This window comes from Rattus norvegicus, chromosome 1 (assembly GCF_021556685.1).
Source record: "Rattus norvegicus strain SHRSP/BbbUtx chromosome 1, alternate assembly SHRSP_T2T, whole genome shotgun sequence".
NCBI classification, from domain to species: Eukaryota; Metazoa; Chordata; class Mammalia; order Rodentia; family Muridae; genus Rattus; species Rattus norvegicus.
In genome coordinates this window covers 220,822,094-220,843,405 of record NC_141534.1, presented here as the reverse complement: position 1 = coordinate 220,843,405, position 21,312 = coordinate 220,822,094, and the positions used below count along the sequence as shown (strand labels likewise).

At 39.8% G+C, this 21,312-nt stretch overlaps 1 protein-coding gene and 1 long non-coding RNA gene across 5 annotated transcripts in view; one reads left to right on the top strand and one right to left on the bottom strand.

Annotated features, from left to right (window-relative positions):
- Positions 1-21,312, bottom strand: part of LOC120093141 (uncharacterized) — an 87,630-nt gene that overhangs the window by 27,735 nt on the left and 38,583 nt on the right. Inside the window, exons 3-4 of one of the 3 annotated variants that reach the window (XR_015652991.1) lie at positions 11,844-11,909; positions 6,273-6,360 (exon numbers count right to left, since the gene is read on the bottom strand). The exons of 1 other annotated variant lie outside the window; for it this stretch is intronic. This is a non-coding gene — a long non-coding RNA (uncharacterized LOC120093141). Of the gene's footprint in view, positions 1-6,272; positions 6,361-11,464; positions 11,758-11,843; positions 11,910-21,312 lie in introns of those variants that run through there. One more of the 3 variants, XR_015652993.1, reaches the window with a different exon arrangement.
- Positions 3,164-18,702, top strand: Ms4a14 (membrane spanning 4-domains A14). 2 transcript variants are annotated; one of them, XM_087549085.1, is made up of 6 exons: positions 3,164-3,461; positions 5,348-5,394; positions 7,295-7,348; positions 10,492-10,641; positions 12,718-12,816; positions 15,609-18,702. In XM_087549085.1, the coding sequence occupies exons 4-6, from the start codon at positions 10,510-10,512 to the stop codon at positions 18,456-18,458; spliced, it is 3,081 nt and encodes a 1,026-aa protein (XP_087405211.1). In that variant the 5' UTR covers positions 3,164-3,461; positions 5,348-5,394; positions 7,295-7,348; positions 10,492-10,509; the 3' UTR covers positions 18,459-18,702.

The following is a 21,312-nucleotide window of genomic DNA, read 5'->3' as shown; positions in this document are numbered from 1 at the left end:
GTGAATTCCAGCCCTTTGAAAGAGCAGTACACACTCTTTTATTTTCTTATCACCATCATCACCATCATCATCATCATCATCATCATCATCACTATTATCTTATACATTTTAATTAAAAGATAATGACATTACTTGTCTCCTACTTTTTCTCCCTGCACTCCTCCCAAGTACTCTCCATTGAACTCCTTCTTTGTTTCCTATCCCCAAATTGATAACCTCTTCCTCCCTGATTACTATTGCTGTGTGTGTGTGTGTGTGTGTGTGTGTGTGTGTGTGTGTACAACTATGCACAAATATATTAACATAGCCTAGGGAGTCCATATTTGTTGTATGCATACGGTTTCAGGGCTGAATCCTTTTTAATGGACAACCAGTTAGTGGACTCATCCCTGGGAGAGGCTAACTCTTCCTATCTCAGCAGTCATTAGTTGTCAATATTTCTTTGTCTAGAAGTGGGTTCCCATGAGATTTTCCCCCCTTTCACATTAGCATGTTTATTGATACTACCACTCTCCAGTTCTTCTTCACGCAGCCATTTCTATGAAAGACTGTTTCAAGTAGACATCTTGGTCTTCCGGCTCTCACACTCTTTCCACTCCTTCTGAGATGTTCCCTGAGCAGGAACAAGGGCTGTGATATAGATGTGCCCACTGGATCTGTGATTCTTATGATATACTCATCTTTGCATTGTGCCTAGTCGTGGTTTTCAGTGATGGTCTCTACTTGCTGTAAAGAGAAGCTTTATGATGAGAGGTGATAGCTACGCTTACCTGTGGGTAAGATTTAGAGTGGAACAATTTTGCTGTTCTAGCAAAGTGAAGGAAGTAGTTTTATTCTAAGGTCCTGACCTCACTAGCCCTGGGTCGTTGGCTAAGTTTCTGGTATCAGGAATGGTTTCTTTCCTATTCAGTGGGCCTTCAGTAACCTTAGATGGTTCTTGGTTGCAGACAAGGTTATGAGTACCAGTAGTGTCTCTTTAAGGATATCTTGCCATGCTGGTCATTGTTGTGAATCATAGGTGAAATAACTGGGGATGGCTATTGATCGCTTCCCTTCTTGGGCAGCTTGCACAGTATTGGAAATACTGATGTAAGCTAGATCAAAGAAGAGGCCTTCGGATTAGACTTGTGTCCTAAGTGTGTGTTGTGTTCAGCAAAAAGGCTTTCGACCTCTGAGAAGCGACCGAGGGCAGCAACAGCTATAGTCTATATTGTTTGGGGAGGGAGTCACTTGGATTTCTCTGGCCAACCATTCTAAAGGATAGGTCTTGTGCCTGGTACTGGAATTTTTCTTAGTCTATGATTCTTGGAGTGAGCTTTATCAGCACTAGTGGCATAACTTCCTAAAATGATAGATGATAGATAGATAGATAGATAGATAGATAGATAGATAGATAGATAGATAGATAGATGGAAGATAGGTAGATGAAAATGCATACACTTATATGTATTATGTATAATTTGGATAAATATAGAATAGTAAGACTCCTTGAGGCTTTATCAAACAAACGTGTTATTTGTCCCTCATCCCTTCTCCTTCTGTATTAACCACCCCTCCAACTTCCAAATTGCAGTCCCCTCCCATTTTTCTATTTCCTGCTCCATATTACCTGTATCCTCTTATTTCCATGTCAAGGCCCCTCACCATGAACCCTTTTAGACTTTCTTGGTTTCTGCAGCTACTCCATATTGTATACTCACATCTAACTGAAGCTAAGAACCATAGATGAGACAGAGCATGTGGCAATCAGTCTTTCCAGGCCTGAGGTACTTCGCTCAATGTAATCTTTTCTAGGTCCATCCATTTGTCCACATAATTCATAATTTCACTTTTCTTTAAAGCTGGACATTCTATCTTGTATATGTACCATATTCTCATTATCTATTTCTGCTGAAGCGCATTTGGGCTGTTTCTATTTCTAGGTTATTATGAATAGGACAGCAATGAAGATGGTTAACAAGTGCCTGTGGACAGGATGTCAAGTCCCTTCAGCACATGCCAAGCTGTGGTATAGCTGGGCCATTGGGTAGATTTATCTTTCATTCCTTGAGGATTCTCCATACTGATTTCCAGAACAGTTGCACTAATTTGTATTCCCCTTTCCCCACAACCCCACCAGGCTTGGTTGTCAATGTTTTTATCTTTGTCATTCTTATTGAAGACAAAATCTCAAAGTTTTTTCTTAATTTCCATTTCCCTAATTGCTAAGCATAATGAATACTTTTTGAGCTATTTCTTAGCTACTTTTATTTCTTCCATTTATAACTCGGTTTAAATCTCTTGCCCAATTATAATCGGATCATTTGTTTCCTTGACTGTTTTTTTGCTTGTTTGTTTTTGTTTGATATCCTTAAAAGGCTAGAAAACATAGACACAATTCGCCATTTATGTTTATACTATAAGGCGTATTGTTAAACAATAACATTTTTTCTAAAGGAAGGAAACTCCATTTGCAAAGGGAGAAAGTATGATTGAACAGTAAAAACAGATTTTGGAGACAGAAGGACTGGCTCCTTCACTTGGCCCTTGGTATTTATCCTTTGGCAGTTTGGTCCTCCTGCTCCTCAGTTCGAGCACTGAAAATTGTCCAATGTGCCACCACAATGTACATTGAAACAAACTAAGCCCCTTGCACAGGACCTGGGGCAGACCAGATATGCCAAAGACTTAGTTCCTTTATGTTTCATAAGCAAGTTCATGAAAATTTCAAGAGAAGTAATATGTCAAAACACCAGCAAATACAAGGTAAGAAACGCTGGTATTTGTGATTGCTGCAGGCTAGGAAATCTCTCAGATAATATTTGCATATATTATGTTTGGCCTTATTAAACTGTTTGCCTAGGTGATTTGGCACTTGAAATCACAATGAACACATAAATATAAAAGAGTAGCCTGTAAAACAAAATTCTAAACCATGCGAAGTCATAATTAGTATCTGGTAGAGTATCAGACCATAATTGTTAAATATATGTGTATGCATGAGTGTATGTGTGTATATGTGTAGCTATGCATATATATTAATACAGACACAGGCATTCCTTTTGTGAGCGCCATCTATCTAGTTTTGTGTTTACTATATGCTTTTTAAGCAATCAGATAATACAGTAAGCTTTCCAGGTTTCCTCTGTAAGAATCAAGAGGGCTGACACACTCTAGAATTCTCATATTCTATGACCCAATGACTGGGATTCTGTGGTTCTAGTACTAAGTAACTGCGAAGGGCTCATTGCGGAGGACTCAATGGGGCCCTAGGGAAGAAATACATCATGATTATTGCTGCAATATCCTTTCGCTCCTCTCCTAACAAAGATCTGCACTGAATCATGGAGGCGCCATCTGAGGAGAAGAGAAGGAACCATGTCATCATTATAGACCCAGACGAAACTGTCTTGACTGCCTATCCATATAGACCTCATAGCTCTCTGCTCGATTTTCTTAAGGGGGAGCCAAAACTTTTAGGGGTGAGTTCTGCCTTATCATGGGTCACCCAGAGGGGAAATAAGGGGTTGTATCTCCACATTTGTCTACAGAGGTAGCTTTGTGCAATAACATTCAGAGAATGAGTTAGTCTCCCTGGTCTTTCTTCTGCAATATAGCCTTCCTACAGTGAAGGAAACTCCCCAATCTCCACCTTCCTGGAGGAGCTCTTCACAACTAGTGGTTGCTAGCAGGGGTGGATCAGTAATTTCCTTCAATAGTGTAGCTACTGGTAAGTTTGCCCATGCTCCAATAAATAACACAGTAAATTTGCTTATGCTCCAACAAACACATAAAATAAGTACCTCTAATTAAAGCCAGTGAGTCACCCAAAAAAAAAGACCTGAAAATGAAAGAGGAGTTAGAAAGAAGAAAGGGTCGGCATGAGGATCAGGGGTATGGGGAGAGGGGGTAAGAAAAAATAATAGGATAAATGTGAGAAATCCATTTTATACATATACAAATTTTTTTCAAAAAATAGAAAAGCAGCACATCTAAGTCATTTCCTTGTGCAAGAAAGCCGTATCCACAGAGAAGAGTCACTATGTGCCACTTCCCTGGATTTTGATTAAAAGAAAGAGAACCAGAAGATCTCTGTAGAAGTCCAATGCACAGTGTGCCCTGGGTCTCTGTATGTTAGCTCTCAGCTGTCAATGCAGAAATGCTTCTGAGATGATGAATTAAGTAACTCTCAGGATGACTGTTCTAATAACTCCTATAACTCTAGGGAGAGCCTAGGAATGCCTCATTGTGGGTTGGGAGGGCTAGTTCTGATCTTTGATTTCTAGCACAGGGAAGCAGGAAACTATATAATTTTTCTAAACACCTTCTTCAGGAAGTGACCCCAGAATGTAGCAATATCACAGAATTAAGCAGCAAGTGAAATTGAGGTCAAACTCCATCAGTGGAGTCTAGGTCTAAAGGATGCATAACCACAGGCTCAACCAACATGGAGTGAAAAATGTTTTAAAGTCTTATCTGTACTGAACATATGCAGTTAGTTTTCTTGTACCCATTCCACAGACAGTACAATAAACATACTTCCTGCTTTTACGTTTTCTTAAGTATTGTATTCACTTCTAGGCAGATGATACCCAAAAAAGACCTGAAAATGAAAGTTTCTGATGCTCTTGTGTATTACCTTCCAAAGAGACTATTTAAACTACACAGGAGGAGTACAGTATGGGGACATAAGCCTACCATCCCAGCTTTGGGAGGTGGAGGCAGGAGAGTCAGGTGATCACGGTCATTCTGTACTACATAGTGAGTTTGAGGACAGTTTTGAATACAGGAGATGACCCTGTCTAAACAACAAAAAGTGTATAAAGAGGAAAGTATGTATAGAATATCTACAAATAATATGACATACAAGAGACTTAAACTTCCTCAGAATTTAATCCTGGAACCAAGCCTCCCACCTACTTTCTCATGCAAACCAAGGAATGACAGCACTTACCATTGAAAATGTAGAGGCATTATAAGAGGTCAGTGGGACAGAAGAGGAAGGGGGTATAAGAGAATCATTTGTGGGACCTGTCCTTGAGAAGTTTACAATCACTTACAAAATTAGGTTTAATCCCACATGAATTCAAACAGGTATGTTGCAATATATACTGATGATTCTGGGACATAGTAAAGGAAGAGAGTGGAGAATTAACATCAGGAGGGACTCAAGCATGGTAGAGTCATGGAACATGTTTAGATTGGGGTAGCATGCAGCCAGGGGTGTGTATAGGGCAGCCCATAGACCTGGGCTCCAGTCACCTCATCTTTATTTTCTCTTTCCAGGCCATCCAAATTCTTCTTTCTCTGGTCATTATAGGTCTTGGAGTTATAGTAACACTTAATTTCATGTTTTCATCCAAAAAAGTTCCTCTTGTGATCCTCTCAGGATATCCATTCTGGGGAGCAGTTATTGTAAGTATCATCTGCTAAGAACTTGTCAGAAATTGCTATAAAGACAGATATGATTGGATTTATCTCTGTGACAATAAATCTTACAAATGTGTTCCTTCGGGAAACCAAACAGGCAGCCCGCTCCATGGCAGAAGGCAGAAGAAGTGACCCTGTTTTATTCCACTAGCCATTTTCTACTGCCCTTATAGTAACAACTGTCCCTAGCCACAGAGCGGTTTTCCAAAGCCCATAGGTTTAGTCCATCCTGCTGTTCCGATCTGGAGATGAAATGAGTAGATAGCCATCTTTATCCTGTGCAAATGAGTAAGTTTGAACACAGATAACTGGAGCACATCCAAAAGGCACTCACAGACTCGGACTCAGTGAGAAAGAAAACTTTAGGATCACTGTAGCTCATCACCCTTCTTAGCCTCTGAGGGTTTTTATGACTGTAACTCATGGGTAATCACAGAGTCATCATACTGGTCTTAGTACAATGCTAGTTCCACAGAACCCTAGAGCATTGGTTCCTAATTCTGTGCTAGACGTTTAAGGGTAAACTCATTAGAACATCTCAAATCAAAACATGCAAGAGGGCATACAAGTGGGTCTGTTTTATCTGCTTTAATATTCCCAGAAATTAGAATCATGCTTGAGCTATGAGATGTGTGAATGAATGTATGTTAATCAACCAATAAACAGCTGAAATAAGGATCTAATGAAACCACTGTCTCTATTAAAACCAGTACTGTGGTTTGATAAGCATTCCATGCCTTTTCTATAGTTTGAATTTCAAAAACAACTGGTAACATTTTTCACTTTTCCAACAAATTAATATGATGTCGATTTCTAAACTACATTCATTCTAGTGTAAAGAACCAAGTGAACCCAGTCCTTACCTCCTCACTCTCCAACTGTATGATTTGTGAGATCCACAGGTGTGAATTTTAACATGGTTTTATTTACTGCTTTTTGAAAATCCATTCTCTGTGGGGAAGACATTCATTAAATGTACAACTACATCTGCTTGGTAATATCTCAGGCCTGTTAAGTATTGATAAACAAAACCCTTTCTGAAAAATGTGACAGACAGTTTAACAATTATGCTCGGTGTTCCAAGGAGCTGTATGAGGGTTTAGTAGAAGACCCACCTGGCGTGGTACCAGCAGCAGAAGAGTGCTTCTTCATAAACAGGTTCTCACTAGTTGTCATAGAAGGAATGTATGTATCCTCTGGCTATGACAGAAAGCACAAGCTAAGGGTGTGATGTGGGAAAGAACCGCAGAAGAAAAGTGCATGGTTATACATAAAATGGAACCACTCATTTACTGTCTGTTCGTTACCTGATGGGCATCTAAGCTGATTCATTTCTTAGCTACTGTGAAGAGGGTAGCAATGTACATGTATGTATTTGTGTAACGTCAATATAAAATCAAAGGTTATCTCTTGGTGATTTTTAAGGAAAGTACTTTTGTTGAAAGATGTGACCCTATTAGAGTATATTGTGGGTTTTTGAGTGGAAAATTAATTCAAGGATGACAGCCTTGGGAAGAAGTTGCAATTACCCAGAAAAAGGATGGTAATACTATAAGGCCCAAAGAGAAGAAAAGCATTGAGAGTGACTTGGAGGTAAATAGGCCTGGTGAAACAGAGGAAGATACCAACAGTAACTTTCCACTCTCTGTACTGAAATATAAGGACTTTAGATTCTAAGACCCAAACATCTCCAGGTACCAATACCAACTCCTACAGATGGAATTAAAACAAAGACCTTTCGTCCCAACACTCAGGCTTGAAAGACTAGATGCTCTTGTGGTTGGAGTTGGGGGTTGTTAGGAGCAGTTTGAAAACCCAAAGAAGATTGTGTTGTAGCAGGTTAAATGTAGCACCTGTTAACTATTACCTCTTCTCTTCCAAATAGTTTTTTCTGACAGGATTTGTCACAAAGTCCCATGATAAACAAAGACAAATTCTGGTAAGTCACTTTGACGATTTCTATGTTGTTTAAAATCTATTTGCTTTCTGACAGCTTTGGCCTTAAGTTTTAATGTTTCCCAGAAAGTTCTTTATGTATTAAATTTCTAGTTGAAACCCAACCTTTAATGATTATCTCTGCATTGTTTTCCTTGATTCTACTTCCCTGGTCAAGCAAAATAAAAGCTATTCACTGGGAACCATCCTGCATCATTGTAATTAAATATTTTTAAATGGGAGTAGATTTTCTGCCCCTTCTCTTTCCCTGGGAAAATACTTCACTGTGTTCAAAGATATTTTTTAATTTTCATAACTGTATAAGGTATATATTGGCAACTATAGGGTTATTTCTAAGCATCCATTTTCCTTTTAGATATGTAGTAATGTTTTACCTGTTTGTATTTATGTGTCCCGTATGCATTGCTGGTGCCCACAATGCCTAGAAGAGGGTGTCAGAGCCCCTGGAACTAAAATGACATATTTGTAAGCCAACTTACAAAACTGTCGAACTGAACCTCGGTCCTCTGAAAGAGCAGTCAGTGCTTGTTAACTACTGAGCATCTCTTTAGCTTCCTCTAAATGTTCTTTAAAACAAAGGAGCACAGGAAGACATCCTACAACACAAAATTCATCTGACCAAAATGTCTACAGTCTCAAAGCTGAGAAGTGCCACCTCAACCAAAACCCATCACTGAGCCAAGTAACCCTCATTTTCTATCCCTACCCCACCTCAAACACCAACAGAGGCTTAGCTTGGAGGCCTGCCCGAGGATCAGACCAAAATGTGGCACTGATGCCACAGGACTGTAGCATTGAGTCAGAGCTTTCTGGCTCTCGCTGCTCTGTCAACTCAAAGGAAAACTATCTCTCAGAGGTACTTTGAAGATTAAGATATTACTTACAAAAGGACACAGTGATATTCAAATGTTCCTATTCTCATCTAATCACTGTTGAAAACTCAAGAGCTGTGGACTTCCTCTCAAAGTTACTGGATCTGTTTTTACCACCCTCTGTCAGTTTCATCAGGGATTGTTATAAACCCTAGTGAGGTCCTAGGGAGAGGAATTAATGTCCCAAATGCCACTTTGGAAATCAATGCTGACATTCCCTATATAGCCTTCTCCAGAGCTGAGACTGAGACATTCTCAATGGTCATCCATGCCCCATGAAGAACTTTATAGGTTGAAAAGTTTTGACATGACACATGGGGGTGCAATTGCAGAAGACCTGGTTTCCACTATAGCTTTTCCACCAAGCATGGGATGGATCAGTCACTTAGTTTCTAAATTCAATGCCTCTCTAAGACATCCTGACATCACAGTCATATTTTCCACCAAGCATGGGATGGATCAGTCACTTAGTTTCTAAATTCAATGCCTCTCTAAGACATCCTGACATCACAGTCATATAATAAGGACCAGATGAGAGTAGGGCTGGGTGTGCAATTTGTAAGGCACAATCTACATGAGGGATCAAATATCCATCAATAAACTTAGTCTTTTAATGTTCCCTGTAGAAGCCAAAACTAGAAAGACCAAAGGGCTTAATATGGAGAGAGCTTGACAGATTTGCACGCTCCTTGGCTTTTTGTTATTTCTTTTTTTTTTTTTTTTTTTTTTTTGCCAAAACCACTTGTTTTCAGTAAAGATCTCAGTGTAGGATAAACAGTCATAAGTGTGCTTCCCGGTCTTGACACACTAGGCTACACACAGCTCCAGAAAAGATAGGCTATGTAAATGCTTAGCTTCATTTCCATCTTCAGACGTAATGCAACCAATGAAAGTACAGTAGGTACATGCTGAAATAACACTTACTTTTTAATAAGAAAAAATGAATATGAAGAAAATATTATCATCACATACACCCCCCCACCCACATACACACACCTTTCTTGTAAGAAGCCCAGACACACATACCTCTCCCTTCAAACATGCTGGGAGTAGATAAAGGAATTAAGCAGAGAGTAGCCAACATCAACTGATACATCTACAGTACAACCCTTATACTGAAGGCTCAAGGAACATAGTGGAAGATGGGGCAAAAAGACGATAAGAGCCCGGGAACCAGATGCAGAAATGCATCTTCTGTATATGAGAGGGAATCTATACTCATGATCTCAACAATAGGGTTACCTAAATAACATCTGAAAAATAACATCAACTGACATGCCAACAAGAATGAAAAACATAACAAGGGCCCACGCCTAGAAAAGGAACAATGAACAATTAATGACTGCTAAATAGGGAAAATCAGTCTATTCCAGGGTCAAGGCCCTAGTAGATGATCCAAACCCACATGTTTAGCACTAAACAAACATACAAATGAGCAACAGCAAATTAACTCAGTAGGTAGTGTTTATAAATTGTATGCACATGCATGTAAAATGTAATCATTAGCTCATAAGAGGCCATGAACTTGAGGAATGAGAGGGGAACAAAGGACAAGATAGAAGGAAGGCAATGTTGCAAACACAAAACACATAGGAAATTCTCAAAAAATATTTTTTAATTGAAGGGAATTAAGTGGGGGCATTCAACTTTTTTTGCCTCCCTTATTAAGACTATAAAAAGGGCATCTTTAACCCCTAGTCCATCTTTAACCATATTAATGATCTTGTTAACCACCATTTGCTCTTCCTGGGGATAAGCGAGCCATGTGATTGTGGACTGTCAAGTCCCACAAGAGTCTTTATATACCTGGGGCCTAACGTAATGATGATACAGCTATAGCATTCAATATTTAGGAAACACATACTGCACTAAAGCCATTCTCATTTCAAAAGGTAGAAAATTGAGACCCAGACAGCTCAAATGGTTGGTACAAATTCTAATTCTAAGACTCCAAATCAACTCTTACATCCAAGTTAATACACACCAGACCTTCCAGGTTATGAAAGACAGTTTGCTGCTGAGCTGAGCTGAACATTTTCAGTAGCAACTGACTACAGGTTATTGTTCCCCCATCCTATAGCTCACTTTGCCTTCTGACTATGACCAGTAAAACTGAACTTGTCGAGCCTTCCAATCACAGGAACCTTTTGAGGCCTCTAGAGGCAAAAGAGTTCTGAAAATTCCCTACAAGATATATTTACCTTTAGTTTTTACTTGCTTTATATCATGTTTTATCACATCATCTGTTTTCCAGAAGCAAGACATCACGGTCATGAACATCTTCAGCTCGTTGACTGCATTAGCTGGGATTGCCTTGATCCTCTTCAGCTTTACACAGCATCACAAATTCTGCCATATACCCTCCCTTGACGGACCGTGTGTCGTGGGCAAAACACTTCTCCTTGTGAGTGATCTGATTGCAAATGAGGAGTTTGAGTAACCTCAGCCAAGCCTTGTCCATGACACAAGGACGAGTTGATTTTTAATCCTGACTTCATGTATTATGGAATTATGGAATTATAGATGCTTCCGGAGACATAGTCTCTTGATTTTTAATCCTACTTTTAGCTCCTGGAAGCTTGTGGCCTTGGCCTAACATGGCAGGGTCTCTATATCTTGGTTTTCCTCCTATAAAAAATTAAAATCTTAACATCATATGTGTCACTGAGCTGTACTAAGAATTACTTCAAATAATACTTGCCAAACTACTAATACCCAGTGGCTCTAGCTGGTATAACTATTATCACATCAACTCATCAATTGTATTAAATTTTACCTTTTTGCTGATCAAATAATTGCTTGGTTGGCATGAAAGTTAATACAGTGGAATAAAGTATTTAAGTGAGCTGTTTCAATAATTTTAGATACAAACTATTTCATATAAATATATAATTTTTCAATCAGCATGGTAAATGATATATTCCTTCACCAGAAAATATAATTATACATACATTTTTATTTCACTTTTTTACATGTATGTGGGTACCTTGCCTGAATGTGGGACTGTGCACTATCTTCATGCCTAGTGTTCTCTGAGGCCATAAGATAGCATTGGATCCTCTGGGACTAGAGTTACAAATGTTTATGAGCCACCATGTAGGTTCTGGGAATTGAACTCAGCTCCTTCTGGAGAGCGCCAGCATTCAAAATTGCTAAGTCATCTCTCTTGCCCCTAATTATAGTTAAGATTTTAAGAGTCTATCTTATCATACAAGTAACACATGACATTATAATTATATTTATTATTTTTTACACTAATTTACTCAAGGTGTGTGTGGTTCACAATGCCATAGCTTATGTGTGTACATCAGAGAGAATCTGGCAAGAGTTAGTTCTTTTCTTCAAAAATGTGGATCCTGGAGCTCAAACACGAGCTTGGAAGATTTCAAATGCTTATACATGCTGAGTCATCAGGCCAGCCCTGACAGCATTTTCAATCATGTCAAAGATTCCAATAGGCCTTTCCTCTGATCCCAAAGCAAAGTCTACTTCTGATAGTGACATCTTGAATACTCGAGTCCTAGAATTTGAAAATGTGAACCAATAGGACAAAAGGAAAGTAGAATCATGGGAAATTATCTCCTATGATTTAATCCCTGTACTCACCCACTGAAGTGAACCAAAGAACCTTCTTGTGTGTGCTGAGACCAACCCAGAATTAGACTTGAGTTCCTAAGGAAAGTCAGAAAACAATTATAAGAGAATGAAGTCCTACCCTACTTTGCCCAAGTGCACATGATGGAAGGTTTACAAGTACTGAGGCCAGTTCTCTCCTGTTAGAAGGCAGAAGGCAGGGAACCCCACACAGTAGGGTGTACACACTTCAGCTTTAGCAACCAGGGAGCTATTTAAGCTTCTGCATGAAGAAACTGAGATTCAGAGAGCCTTAGTCACTTTCCCAGCATAGGTGTGACCTTGGGCCCAATTGTACCCAGCTTTGCTGGTAAAATTTGCTGGTACAAATCTAGTATTTAAGTCTTTTTGAATACCACACTGCTCCATCTTGCTGCTCAATCAAAACATTACCTTAAAGTAGTGCCTACAAAATGCCAACCTATAAACCAGGTCCATCTTGAAGGGTTGGTTTATTTGCCTAACATAGGTGAGTACATAGCTGAGACTTTCCCTTCAAAGAATGTACATATCCAGCCTCCTTGGGAAAGCAAGAATTGAATTACTTTATCCACAAACAGAAATAATTCATTGTAGCTAAATGGCAGATGCTTATAGGAATGCTACCGCAGTCCACTGTGCTCCTTCTTTCCCTCTAGAAACTATCTTAGCCCTATAGACATTGGAGTTTGTTACCTTCTCCTTGCTAAAAAGACATGAAAATGATGCAGTACTTAATAGCTACAGAACAACAGGAATATGAGTTTTCACAAACTCAGTCATAAAGTGTAAAATGTTCTCAGCCTCTGTTTTTAAAATGATGCTACTTTTATCCTAAATATGATTCCTTTCTCTTCCTTATTTACAGGGAATTTTGTCAATCTTATTAATCATCACCATAGTAGAGTTCAGCATCTCTGTGACTATTGTATCCTTAAGAAGCAGATGTTGGACCAGTCCAAGAGAGGTGAACCCAGGGTTATCATGAGAACCGAGAGAGAGAGAGAGAGAGAGAGAGAGAGAGAGAGAGAGAGAGAGAGAGAGAGAATGTGAGTGGATGAACATGGATGCATGCTTGAGTGTATATGTGTGGGGGATGGGGAACAGGTATCTTCATGCCACAGAGCAAGGGTGGAGGTCAGAGGATAACCTTGTCCCTTGTGAGAAAAGGTCTCTCCTGCTGTTCACTATTGAATACTCCAGGCCTTCTTGACCACAAGCTTCCAACTCTCCTGATTTTCTTGTCTCCTTCCACCTCTAAAAGTACAAATAGCACAGAAGTTGTTACTACTGCAACCACACTGACATCATCACCCCACATTGTACAAAAGCAATATACTGAGATACCGCGCTGAAACTCCTAAATTTAGGAAGGTCAGAGGGGGCTGAGCTTAAAATTGATGCTCACGCTACTCTATAAGATTAACTTCCTTTCCTTTCTGGTTATATATACAGTCTTCAATTATCTCTCTTCATATATAATTCTTTATTTTCCTGAAAAAATATAAAGGGAAATACAGGACTTTGTAGAAAACCCATAGTAATGTGAAGAGAAAAGTGTATGCCTTTATTGATTGTTTATAACATTAAACATTATTGTAATCACTAGGTGACAACTTAATTCATACCCATACTAATATTATATCATTGCCACCTTGTATTATTTTTTACTTCAGAATGAACTAAGACTCAGCAGAAAGGTTAATTAATATCTCTAGTATCACAGAACTCCAGGATTCTGAGGTATGGGGCAGCTTCTGACCTTGCTTTCCAACACCAGTCTAGGGTTTGCTCGTTTCCTTCCTTGCTTTTAACTTTAAAAATCAAATGCACCCATTCTAAGTATGCCATGCAGTAAGTTTTGAATATATATATAAAATCTTCCATCAAGACATGGTTCGTTCCTACCATCCCCACAAAGATCAATTTGGATTTTCTTTATGGTGTTGTATCTGTTTGCAGGGATAGATCTTCTTTGAACAAGAGCTTTTTATAGACCCATGCCTATTTCTTAGTGTTTTCATATATACAATTTCTTATTAGATAAATGGTCTGTAGATATTTCATCCCACCCTGACCCTTCAGAGTATTACTATTTTTCAACATTCCAGACAGTACCTTCAATTTACAAAAGTCATACTTTTAGCAAATCTGATTTATGTATTCTTTTTCTTTCTTTTGTTGTTATGTTTGATTCTATGTGCGATATTGTGTGTGTGGTCTGTGCACATGTGTGTGCATGTGTGTGTGCATATGCATGTATGCACATTGTGTGTGCTCAAGGTCAACATGGTGTAGTTTCCTGAATTTGGCCAGTTTTTATTTGTTTTGAAGACGGGGTCTCTCACTGAACCACGGGCTCATGGATCTGGCTAGCTCATTTCCATGCTCCCAAGGCTAGAGGAACAAGAATGTATTGTCATGCTTTGCTTTTCACATGGCTTCTGCCATCTGAACTCAGGTCCTTGTGCTTGTGCAGTAGGTACTTTACAAAATGAACCATCTCTCCAGCCCTCTTTTGTTGTCTTGCACATGAAATCATCACCAAATCTAACTGTGACAGCTAATCCTGATTGCCATCTTGATTGGATTACAAAGAGCCTAGATGACTAAAGAAGGCCTCTGTGTTTGTCTATGAGGATGTTTCTAGAAAGGAAAAGGAAAACATGTGCTGATTGTGGGCAGTATCAGTCCAGGATACTGGACTTACAGAGGAAAAGGGTCTACCAAAGTGGACATTATTGGCTTTTAAGTTTGATCCACTGTGAGTTGATATTTCTCTATGCTGGGTGAGAGCTCAGTTCATTTTTCAGTTTTTCTAGTGCCAGTTGTTAAAAAGACTGTCCTTTTACACAGAATGATCCTGGCATTACTTTTGAAACTCAAAGAACTATAGATGTGATGTTTGGCTTGTGCCCTCTATTCTATCTACCTATCTCCCCACATTTTATGAATGTTGAATTATTTTTCCAACTATTATTCTTCTGTTTAAATGATTTTGCTTATTCTAGGACCCTTAATAGTCCACATAAATTCGAAATTAGTTTTCTGTATAACTGAGAGAAGTTATTTATTTACATTTTGATATGGATAGTATTGAATTTGTGTATTTTGGCACAGTGTTGATTTTTAACAAATTTAAGCCTTATTATGAACAAACATGGGGAAGATCTCCATTTGTCTAGTTCTCCTTAAAAATATTTTTAGCAATATTTTGGAGGTTTTAGCATAGTATTCTTTTAACTCTTTGGGTAGATAGTTTCTTGAATATATCATTCTTTTAAATGATACTGTATGAACTCTTCCTCAGAATATCATACCTATTTCAATAATAGGCAATGTGCTAATAATTTTATTATTATCTACTCATGTGTTTGATTATAATTTCAAGCACTTTAAGGGTAAAATCTGTTTATCTTTTACTACTAACATTCAGTCAAATATTAGACTTTTGTGTGTGACTATTAACTGGATACTTCAAATGTCTTAGAAAATTTAGTATTAAGTATCAGAGAAATCCTGAGGCAATTTTGATCAAATTCCTCTGTTCAATACCTAGTTTATAAGGATGGTGACTCACACAAATCAATACTTATGAATCGACAGGAAAAACAGAGATGCTGATTGCTGTTTTACCTTCATCTCCTTTCTACCTACATGAGTTCATGAAAGAGGAAAGATAATTTGAGAATACAGTTTAAAAAAGACATAAAGACAATTCTGGCCTATTAACACTCTCCTTTCTCCTTAATATTACAGGCTGTGTTCTTCTTTCCTTCAGAAAGTCCTCTAAATATTGAACATCCTACCCCAGAAGAAAATAATACATTACAATTTGAGTTTCAAGAAAAATCTTCCAAGGATAAGACAGTTTCAAGCATAAAAAGTGTTTTCTTAGGAGGTTATGCTTTCTTCAAGTTAAGAGTCTCAAGAAATCCTTCAGCTCCCAAAACTATCCCACAGAAAAGCGATAAAGGAACGTCTTCTATGCATGTTCCTCCAGTGGAACAGGAGGCTATTCCTCCACTCTCCCCAGAGCAAGAAGCCAAATTGAATACTCTACCTCTCTCATTAAAACCACACTCTTCAGAAAATACCCCTCAGAAAGACTCTAGAACTGATCACCTGATTGATGAGGACCTATCATCTATTATACGCCAAACTTCTGATATGCAATCCAATGTGCTTGACTATGAAAATGCGTCAGTCAAAGGTCTTAAAACTCCTTCTTCACATAATTTCCTCCATTTTTCACCTGAAAATTTGTCATCCCAATCATTAGTGGCATCTCTGTCAACACAAGTCTTACAATCTAAACAGCCATCACTCCATATTTCAGAGTCATATGATCTGGCATCTGAAGATTTTCTGTCTGAAAACATCCCATCTCAAGACAACCAAGACCAAGACATCCCTTCTCCATACACTCCACCCCAAGACATGCAATTCCAAGTTATACTAGCTCAAGACATATCATCCCAAGAGACTCCACACCGAGAGCCATCGTACCAAGACACACTAACTAAAGATGCATCACCTCAAGAGACTCCAAACCAATATATATTGACAAAAGAAATACCATCGCAGGAGACTCCATTCCAAGGAAATCCACCCCAAGGAACTCCATCACAAGGGACTCTATCCCAAGGGACTCCACCCAAGGGGACTCCATCCCAAGGGACTCTGCCCAAGGGGACTTCATCTCAAGGGACTCTATCCCAAGGGACTCCATCTCAAGGGACTCTACCCCAAGGGACTCCATCTGAAGGGACCCCAATCCAAGGGACTCCATCTGAAGGCACCCTAATCCAAGGGACTCCATTCCAAGGGACTCCATCTGCAGTGACTCTATCCCAAGGGACTCCACCTCAAGGGACTCCATCTGCAGGGACTCTATCCCAAGGGACTCTACCTCAAGGGACTCCATCTCAAGGGACTCTACCTCAAGGGACTCCATCTCAAGGGACTCTACCCCAAGGGACTCCATCTCAAGGGACTCTATCCCAAGGGACTCCATCTCAAGGCACTCCACCCCAAGGGACTCCACCTCAAGGGACTCCATCTGAAGGGACTCCATTCCAAGGGACTCCAACCCAAGGAACTCCATCCAAAGAGCTATCATTCCAACATTCACTAACTAAAGACACATTATCTCAAGAGACTCCATACCAAGAAACTCCATTCCAAGATACACTAACTCAAAATACACCATCCCAAGACATCCAGCCTGAAGAGATTCTGTCACAAGAGATTTCCTCCCAAGATACTCCATTCCAAATTACTCCATCCCAGAATATAAAATACGAAGATATACTATCTCAAGACAAAATATCCCAAAACACTCAAACCCAAAATATAGTACCTCAAATACTAAACACTGGAGTTCAAATCCAGCAACATCCAGAAATATTTTATAAGGACATTCGAACAGAAGTCATGGAGATGACTGAAGAATGGCAGTCTAATCAGGACAAGAAACCCACGAGAAGACTTTCCTTATCCTTGCCAGGCAAACGTGGGCAATTCTATCCCAAGAGATATTCTTTGGACCTGCAAGTCAAAACTGAGAAACCAAGGAGATACTCTGAGGACATACAAAGTAGAAGTACAAGACGGAAATCCATAGATCAGCAAATCAAAGCCTGGATATCCCCAAAGAAACATACCACAGAGAAACAAAATGCATATACCCAAACTCAAGAGCAAGCTGAAGATCAGCAGGTCAAAGAGGAGGAAGTCCCAGTACAACAATCCCAAACTGAGCAAATCAAACACCAAAAATCTGTAGAGGAGCTAGTATCAAAAGACAAAGAGAATAAAGATCAGCAGTGTGATAAAGAGCAACCTCCACAAGAGCAAGCTCAAGTTCAACCAGCTGAAGACCAGCATCCCAAAGAGGAAAAAACCCAGCTCCAAAATTGGCAGGGAGGACAACAAGTATTAATAAAGAGATCCCCAATGCAGTTGAGTGATAACTGGGACTCCCAAAGCCATCAATACACAGAAAGTTCATGCTCCTTCTGGTCAACTCCATCCTGGCAGCCTATTAGCCAGAGATCCCAAGACTGGGTAAGCCAAGGTTGGAGAAACAAAGATTGGAAAGCACAAGAATGGCAGTTTGCAGTGCAGCCTTCCCTAGACTGGGAATCCCAAGAGCTATTAGAGAGAGAATCCTTAAGGCAAAGGGCACTATACCGACAAATCCAACCCCACACCACCATAATTCAGCAAACCCCAGATCATCAATTGCGAAACTTTATATTTCAAGTAGGTCTGCGTCAAGATACTAGACAACAAGACTCTGAATCTGGTGTTTTAATAGAAGATGTGTCTGAAGATGATGCTCAGTCAGGAGACAGAGAACCAGGAGATACAGAAGATACATGCCAGAAACCAACAGACCAGCGGTCAGAAGATCTGAGGCCAGATAATTACCCTGCGTCTTTTCAGAGCCTGGTTCCATACACATACGTAACCTGTTTATCCAACATAGCTTCAGAGCAAGAGGTGCAGAACAATACACCCTACTCAGGTTCATCCAAAGATCTGAATGCCACTTCTTCCTCCTCATACCAAAGAGATCAACAGCAATATGAAGATTCAGACTAACATGCACATCTAACCAAAACCACAGATGCCAGATAATACAATCGCATGAGGAGAAAGCACTTGATTCTTCCCTAACCTGTGTTCTTGCCTGTGCTTGCTGTCTAATTCATACACCACAGATGAAGGACACACAGGACCTTCAAAGAACTCAATCCTTTTTAAATGAAAATGACAACAAGCTAAATGTTAACACTATATCAGAACCTTCTGGGGTTGAAGGAATAAATCTCATGTAAACTGTAAACTTTTTGTAATCAATTTTTTTTAAAATTTGTGATCATCAGTTCCCCTCACGGCTTACTACTATATGGATCTATTCTCCCATAATGCTTATTTTTTTCTTCCCACATTTGTGTTGAAGATATGTGTACTATGTTTGGTTCAGTACTTGGTGAAATAGGAAACAAAGCTAGAGACAGTAGAGTAGAACACAGGAATGGGTGTCCATGTGCATGTTATAATAGAAAATATGATAAACTGGACTGTATTGAAAGGAGGTCCACTTTGTTCGTTTTCACACACACCAGCTCTCACTGTTTGGTCAGCCTCAGGAGTCAATTTCACCTTCAGTGGTCAAAGGAATTGTGTTGGAAACTATCTTCCAAGCTAATAACAGTTTTCTAGTCCTCTTTCTGTTTGATGTCTTTAATGAGATCTTGATTTATTGTCATTTCTAAAGCTTGTATTTACTTGTCTACACAGTCTTTTCTTTGCTCTGGAATTGGGTCTGTTGTTTTCTTACTTGCTTTTCGACTTGCAACTTCCTACTGTTTAAAAAGATGCTCAATCCATTTTTTCCTATACTGAGTCCTCTTTGAGGGAGCCTCTACTAGAGATGCCAAAGCTCTTAAACTCCATTGCTGTCATACAGCTGCCATCCTGGACCTACTGTCCAGCATTCTAGGTGTCCAGAGGAGTTACCTCTTGCCTTATACCTGTGAGCATAGCACTGTCCTCAGATATGTATCATCATATGGTTGAGGTGTGTCTTTGAAACTCCCCAAGCTTGGTGAATAGACCTTGACAAACATGTAATACTTTTAATCCCTCCCTGACATTAAAGCAAAATAGGTCTGGTATTTTTAGTTTACTCACATGAACCATATTTTGACCTGAATTTCAACCAACCAGTAAGAATCCTATTTAACTTTGTGCCATGACATTAAATGCAGAAGTTCTGCTTGATGAACATATATCAATAAACTAACTTAGATCCAACATTGTGTGTCTCTAAAATTAGCACTTATCTTTAATATCCATTTCCATGTGTGTTCTCTAGGCTTCTGTATTTATAGAGTAGAAAGCCTGGGTACTTTGATGTACTAGAAAGCCTCATGAGCCACATTTTCTACCATAAAGTCAGGGTCTATAGTTAATTAACCCTGGTTAAAGTATAGAAACAGCAAGAGTGGGCAGAGATGTGCACTGACATGAAGAAATATGATCTGACACAGCAACTCCTTCAGATGAGGCCATCACAGTCTCTCTGGGCAACAGGGATTATTCACACAGATAGTTAGGCCCTGCTGGGACAGAGACTTTTTCCCCTGAATATAGTAGATTCATTAGAATTCAGGGTTCAATGTTTTCAGATTTGCAAAATCTTATCATATTTAGCCATTCCAACGTTCAAATCCCATTTGTTCTTACCAAGAATCCCCCTTTAATAGCAGTGATTTGAAGAACAGAAAATTTAACTTGCATTCTAATCCAGCCAGTTGCTAAATGAGATCTTGTACTTAGTTTTTGCAACATTAACTCTATACTACAAAAAAGAAGAGGATCCTTCAAAATACACAGTAGTTTGTCATTTCTATTGTGCTTAATTTGGGGACTAAAACCCCTGATCTCCTCCCCCTCTCTCCCTATTGTTCCCAGGGGAAAAAAGGTGGCAGCAATCAACCTCATTATACTTACGCACTCTGAAAAACATTTTCAAGTATCATGAGCAGTGAAATTCACCCAGACTCTTGTCTGCTTAATTAGGAGCAGTAGGTGGGGAAATATGAGAATCCAAAGCCAGGTCAAGCCATGGACTAATAGTGCTCTCTAGGACTGAAGATAGACTCATTAGCATCTTTATATTTGATGGAATTAAAGAGCTTATTTGGAAAACCCCAGAACAAATGTGTAAGAGCCACTCTTTTTTAAATAGTCAACATCAGGAAAGGAAGGTTATTCTGTTCAACAGAAACTTTCCTTAGATCAAAACTCATATTAGTCATAGATGTCTGGGTAAACAAATCACTATTAGAAGAGTGGATAGAGACACCCGCGGATCCCGGCCCGCAGCAGCTCTCTGCCCCCAGACCCTGTGAGAGAGAGACCCAACTGCCTGGTCAGGTGGGCACTCCTGAGGCTGCAGAGCGGAAGAGACCACCAACACTGCTCACCCCTGCCCACATCCCTGGCCCAAGAGGAAACTGTATAAGGCCTCTGGGCTCCCATGGGGGAGGGCCCAGGAGCGGCAGGACCCCTGCCTGAGACACCGCCTGAACCTGAGGGAAACAGACCGGATAAACAGTTCTCTGCACCCAAATCCCATGGGAGGGAGAGCTGAACCTTCAGAGAGGCAGACAAGCCTGGGAAACCAAAAGAGACTGCTCTCTGCACACACATCTCGGACGCCAGAGGAAAAAGCCAAAGACCATCTGGAACCCTGGTGCACTGAAGCTCCCGGAAGGGGCGGCACAGGTCTTCCTGGTTGCTGCCGCTGCAGAGAGCCCGTGGGCAGCACCCCACGAGCGAACTTGAGCCTCGGGAACACAGGTAAGACCAACTTTTCTGCTGCAAGAAAGCTGCCTGGTGAACTCAAGACACAGGCCCACAGGAACAGCTGAAGACCGGCAGAGAG

Excerpts from the sequence above, each read along its gene's own strand:
- Ms4a14 (XM_087549085.1), top strand. The coding sequence starts at position 10,510 with ATGAACATCTTCAGCTCGTTGACTGCATTAGCTGGGATTGCCTTGATC. Across the intron at positions 10,642-12,717 it reads TGGGCAAAACACTTCTCCTT|GGAATTTTGTCAATCTTATT; the intron begins GTGAGTGATCTG and ends CCTTATTTACAG. Across the intron at positions 12,817-15,608 it reads GTTGGACCAGTCCAAGAGAG|GCTGTGTTCTTCTTTCCTTC; the intron begins GTGAACCCAGGG and ends TTAATATTACAG.